The following is a 5,414-nucleotide window of genomic DNA, read 5'->3' on the forward strand; positions in this document are numbered from 1 at the left end:
CCATTAGCTTGAGGGTATGCTACGGAGGTGAAGGACTGAAGAGTCTTCATTTCTTGACACCAGGAGGTGATTTTTTTTCCCTGAAATTGCCTTCCATTATCTGAAATTAATTTTTTCAGGGATGCCATATCTGCAAACGATGTTTTTCCAAAGAAATTTCATGACTTCATCCTCAGTAATCTTGGCTAATGGCTCGGCCTCTACCCAATTGGAGAAATAATCCACAGCAACAAGAAGGAATTTTTTCTGTGCTCGGGCTATGGGGAAAGGACCCACGATATCCAAACCCCATTGGTCAAAAGAGCATGATGCGGAGATTGGTTGCATGCTAGTAGCTGGGCGATGATGAAAATTAGAATGGTGTTGACAACCCTGACATTTTTGAACAAGTCGGGCAGCATCTTGATTCATTTGGGGCCACTAGAATCCGGCCAAGATAGCTTTTCGAGACAGAGCAGTCCCACCGAGGTGTTCACCACAGCATCCTTCGTGTATTTCCCGGAGGACATACTCTACCTCTTCTTCTGATAAGCACTTGAGTAATGGGCCCTGGGCGCTTGTTTCTTAATTTTTGCGGCTCGAGCCCGATCTTCTGGGAGCTTGCCCTGGACTATATAATCAACGATAGGGGTCATCCATGAGTTTTTCTGGACTGGGGGTAATTTTTCATCAGTAGAGAGCACCAACCGGGTAAAACAGAGAACTTCCCGGGTGCTTATTTCTGTCATGGAAGCAGCCAATTTGGCTAAGGTGTCAGCTTCTGCATTTTCTTCCCGGGGAATTTGCTCGATACTCCAGTTGGTCAGAGACGCTGCCCGGGCAGTGATGAGCCCTAAATATTTGAGCATTTTTTCATTCTTGGCCTCATATGTTCCCTTTATCTGCTGTGTAACCAACTGGGAGTCAGAATAGATAATGACCCGGGAAGCACCGACTTCCCGGGCAGCCTGCAATCCTTCCAAAACAGCCTCATACTCCGCTTCGTTATTGGTGACCCTGGAATCAATTCTCAAAGTCAACTTGATTTTTTATTTTGACGGGGAAACCAGGACCACTCCCACACCACATCCTGATAAATTTTATGCACCATCAACAAACACCCTCCAGACCTCTTCTTCTACTGGTTGAATCATTTCTATTAAAAAATCTGTCAATGCCTGGGCTTTTATAGCAGCTCGGGGTTTGTATTCAATGTCATACTCCCCTAGTTCCACAGTCCATTTAACCATTCTTCCGGAGACCTCGGCATGGGTCATGATCCTCCCGAGTGGGGAATTAGTGAGGACCACAATGAGATGTGAGAGAAAATAAAGCCTCAACTTTCGAGCAGTCATTACCAGGGCCAATGCTATTTTTTCCAACTCACTGTATTTTAATTCTGCTCCTCGAAGGGCGTGATTGACATAATATATCGGTTTCTGATCGGCTCCTTCTTCCCGTACAAGTATAGAGCTAACAGCAAATTCAGTGGCGGAGAGATAGACCCATAATTTTTCCCCGGGCTCGGGCTTGAACAGAATAGGCAATTCTGCCAAGTGTTTCTTTAAGTCATGAAAAGCCTGTTCACATTTGTCGTCCCAGCCGAATTTTTGCGCTTTTCTCAGGACTTGGAAAAATGGATAACTCTGATGGGCAGATCGGGAGATGAAGCGTGACAGGGCAGCAATCCTCCCAGTTAATTTTTGCACATCTCGGACAGATTGGGGAGAAGGCATGTCCATTATTGCTTTGATTTTTTCAGGATTGACTTCGATTCCCCTGTTAGTTACCAAGAAACCCAAGAATTTACCGCTTCTGACCTGAACACACATTTGCCCGGGTTGAGCTTTATTCCGTACTGTTTCAAAGTGGTGAAAGTTTCAGCTAGATCATCAATAAAGTGGGAAACTTCCCGGGTCTTGATTAGAATGTCATCCACATACACCTCAATATTCAGACCTATTTGCTTTTGGAAGACAAGATTCATCAAACGTTGGTATGTGGCCCCTGCATTTTTCAATCCAAAAGGCATAACAACATAGCAGAAGGTACCCCCAGAGGTGATAAAACTGGCTTTATCTTGATCTTCCAGAGCTAAGGGGATTTGGTGATACCCCTGATATGCATCCAGAAAGCTTAATAACTCGCATCCAGAAGTGGAATCTACCAGCTGATCAATCAGGGGAAGTGGATAGCAATCTTTGGGGCATGCTTTATTCAGGTCCCTGAAATCAACACACATTCTCCATTTCCCAGTGGATTTTGGGACGAGGACCACATTTGATAGCCATGTAGGGAATTGGACTTCCTTGATATGTCCGGCCCTTAGCAACTCTCCCACTTGCTCTTCAATTACTTTATCTTTTTCAGGGCCAAAATGCCTCTTCTTTTGCTTCACAGGCCGGGATCCCGGGAGGATATTCAATTTATGCTCGGCCACTCGAGGTGAGATCCCGATCAATTCCTGCTGAGACCAGGCGAAAACATTAATGTTAGTTTTTAAACATTGCAAGAGATTTACCCGGGTGGAAGTGCTGATCTCTCGGGCCACCCGGACGTGTTTCCCTGGCTCAATTTCCACCACTTCCTGCTCTTCTTCAGCGACAAAATGCACCTCTCTCCTTGGCCCCTTCCTCTAGACATTCCTTCTCCTTCGCTTCCCTCCTTGCCTTCTTCTGGTCTACCCGGACGGTCTCCCCATAACACCTCCGAGAAGAGGGTTGATCCCCCTTGACTTCCCTGACCTGTCCTCGAACTGGAAATTTAATTTTCTGGTGATAAGTGGAGGCCACAGCTCTTATCTCATTCATAGCTGGTCTTCCCAATATGATATTATATGAGGACGGGGCATCCACCACGGTAAAAACAGTCATCACAGTCTTCCTCAAGTCTCCAGTGCCCAGGGTCAGGGGCAGGGTGATTTCCCCATCGGAGTAAACAGCATCACCAGCAAAGCCAAACAAGGCAGTCTCAACCGCCTCTAATTGATACTCATGTAAATCCATCTGGACCAATGCTTCCTTAAAGATGACATTGACAGAGCTGCCATTGTCAACGAATACCCTCAACACATCATAATTAGCCACTCGGGCCTGGATGACAAGAGCGTCATTGTGGGGTAGACTAACTCCCCTGAGGTCTTCTGGGCCAAAGCTAATAACCGGCTCGTCCCTCCTATTTCCATCAACCTCCAAGCATTCCCTCTTACTCCTTTTCTTCTGGGCCCGGTTGGAATCACCATCTGTGGACCCTCCCGAAATCATTTTTATTACCCCTCGGCTCGGGGAAGGGTCCTTCCTTTCAACTTGTCTATTCATTTCCTCCCAGGAACTCCCTTCTGCTCTTCCGCTTCCACTCGGGATATCTGATGATTTATGAGGAGTGTCTTGTACGGGACGTCGAGACAACCAAGGTGGCTGTCTAGACTTATCCCGGGGAGGATGAGAGACTGGCATGGGACGTTGGCTAGACCTCTTCCTTAGAGTTCGGCACTCATGCGTACTGTGAGAACACTCTTTATGAAGGGTGCAAAACCCTTTCTTCTCGGGTCTTGATGCTCTTCCCACCGGACTGGGAAGTGGGGCTATATCTGAACTACACTCCTGGATTTCTCGATCCCGGGTGATCCTCAAAGGGACATGAGAAAAATGTCTCGGACCGCTTTTCTTATGAGCTCTCTCCTCGAGCTTCACAACCCGGTCTCCTCTCGATCTCTTCAAAGCCTCTCTCTTCAGGTTCTGCGCCTCTTCCATATTGATGTACTTCTCTGCTCGGGATAAGAGATCTTCAAAGTTCCAGGGCAGTTTCTTAGTTAAGGATCGGAAAAAATCCCCTTCCCACAGTCCTTGCTTGAACGCAGTAGTCTTCGTCTCGGGTGCATAGGCCGGCATATCCAGGGCCACTCGGTTGAATCTTTTGATATATGCCCTTAGAGTTTCATCTTGTCCTTGCTTCACTTCGAACAAGCTGAAAGCAGTTTTCTTATACTTCTTGCTGCTGCTAAATTGATGCAAGAATATTTTTTGGAAATCTTCAAAGCAATGAATGCTTTGTGGCTCAATCCTTCAAACCATCTTTGTGCAGAGTCGACCAAGGTGGTTAGGAACACTTTGCACTTAATTTGGTCCCCATAACAATGCAACATGGCCATGTTTTCGAAACGAGCAAGGTGCTCTTCGGGATCAGAACTCCCGTCATAGTCCTTGATTTTGGATGACTTGAAATGCCCGGGTAATGGTTCCCGGACAATGATATCTGAGAACGGGCAACCTTTTACAACATGAACATTGTTCTTAGAACCAACCTGTCCCTCCAATACCTTTACTTTCTTCCTCAACTCCTCTAATTCTTCCGCAACAGTGGGAGATTTAGAACCTGCACTCGACTCCCTCTCCTCCTCCTTTCTCTCTTCCTCCTGCGGCTGCTCACGTTGCTGCTCGGGATGACTGGAATGATGAGTGGCGGCCTTCTTTGCCATGGCCATCTTAACAGCATCAGTTATAATCTTGTTTAACTCTTCGGGAGTTAAACGAATGGTGGGTTGAGGACCATTAGGGGGAGGGCCACCTGCACCAGAAAGACGAGTATTGTTCTCCTCCTTGACCCGAGAAGTGTCTTGGTCTGCTCTTCTAGTAGGAGCCATATCAATGCCTTAGAACTCAGATTTCCCACAGACGGCGCCAATGATGCAACCCGGGCGAAATGGATGAGTCGGGTCTGGTACTCAGCCAGATTTGCAATCAAGTTATTAAAAGAAAATATGAGTTGGGCGTCTGGATTGAACTTCCTCCTTGAGAGATCAGAGAGATCTGAGAACAAGAAAGTAACCACGTGACTGGGTGCCGGAGGGATGTCCGGCGTGACTACTCCGATGCTTAAGTCAGCAGGGTACTCAAGCAATAAAATCAATGTAGCCAAGTGATGGCTGTGAAATTGGTGTGGAGAGTGGAAGTAAATGAGCAATAAATGAGAATATTCAATGTGTGTACTCAATATCTGAATAGAATTTTAATGCAAGTAAAAAACCTGGTATTTATAGTAGAGGATGTAATGATGACCTCGTTCTTCGTGTGTGAGTATTAATTATAGTAGGGTGGCTGATTATACCCTATTGTTTTGACATGTCAAATCGCATACTAGTCACATCCAGCCTACTTCATTTTATCAACCACTTGCACTAGTGTCAGAGATAGGTTGGCGGCACACACCCTACTTTATTGGCAGTATTAAATGCGTCCCTCATATCAAGGTGGCCAAGTATAATGTTTCTCGGATAATTATATAAGAGCTCGGGCATCCCATGTCTCGGGAAAGTCATTTCCCGGGTAATCCAATGGCCTGTCCTATTGACTAACTGCCCACTTCATGATTTCTCTGAGTTGTATTCTCCTCGTCCTGGGCAGTTCTATGACTCGGGGCGTTAATCCAGATTGTCA

At 46.2% G+C, this 5,414-nt stretch overlaps 1 protein-coding gene across 1 annotated transcript; it reads right to left on the reverse strand.

Annotated features, from left to right (window-relative positions):
• Positions 1 to 512: 512 nt before the first annotated feature.
• On the reverse strand, positions 513 to 3,869 carry LOC142554756 (uncharacterized). The gene is made up of 4 exons (XM_075665433.1): positions 2,724 to 3,869; positions 1,800 to 2,443; positions 1,099 to 1,758; positions 513 to 996 (listed from the first exon to the last, which is right to left on the reverse strand). The coding sequence occupies exons 1-4, from the start codon at positions 3,867 to 3,869 to the stop codon at positions 513 to 515; spliced, it is 2,934 nt and encodes a 977-aa protein (XP_075521548.1).
• Between the last annotated feature and the right edge of the window lie 1,545 nt (positions 3,870 to 5,414).

Source organism: Primulina tabacum, chromosome 8, assembly GCF_025594145.1.
Source record: "Primulina tabacum isolate GXHZ01 chromosome 8, ASM2559414v2, whole genome shotgun sequence".
NCBI lineage: Eukaryota > Viridiplantae > Streptophyta > Magnoliopsida > Lamiales > Gesneriaceae > Primulina > Primulina tabacum.

Excerpts from the sequence above, each read along its gene's own strand:
- LOC142554756 (XM_075665433.1), bottom strand. The coding sequence starts at position 3,869 with ATGCCGGCCTATGCACCCGAGACGAAGACTACTGCGTTCAAGCAAGGA. Across the intron at positions 2,444-2,723 it reads AATTTCCAGTTCGAGGACAG|GAATTGATCGGGATCTCACC; the intron begins GTCAGGGAAGTC and ends TGGTCTCAGCAG. Across the intron at positions 997-1,098 it reads GAAGAAGAGGTCTGGAGGGT|GGTCACCAATAACGAAGCGG; the intron begins GTTTGTTGATGG and ends AATTGATTCCAG.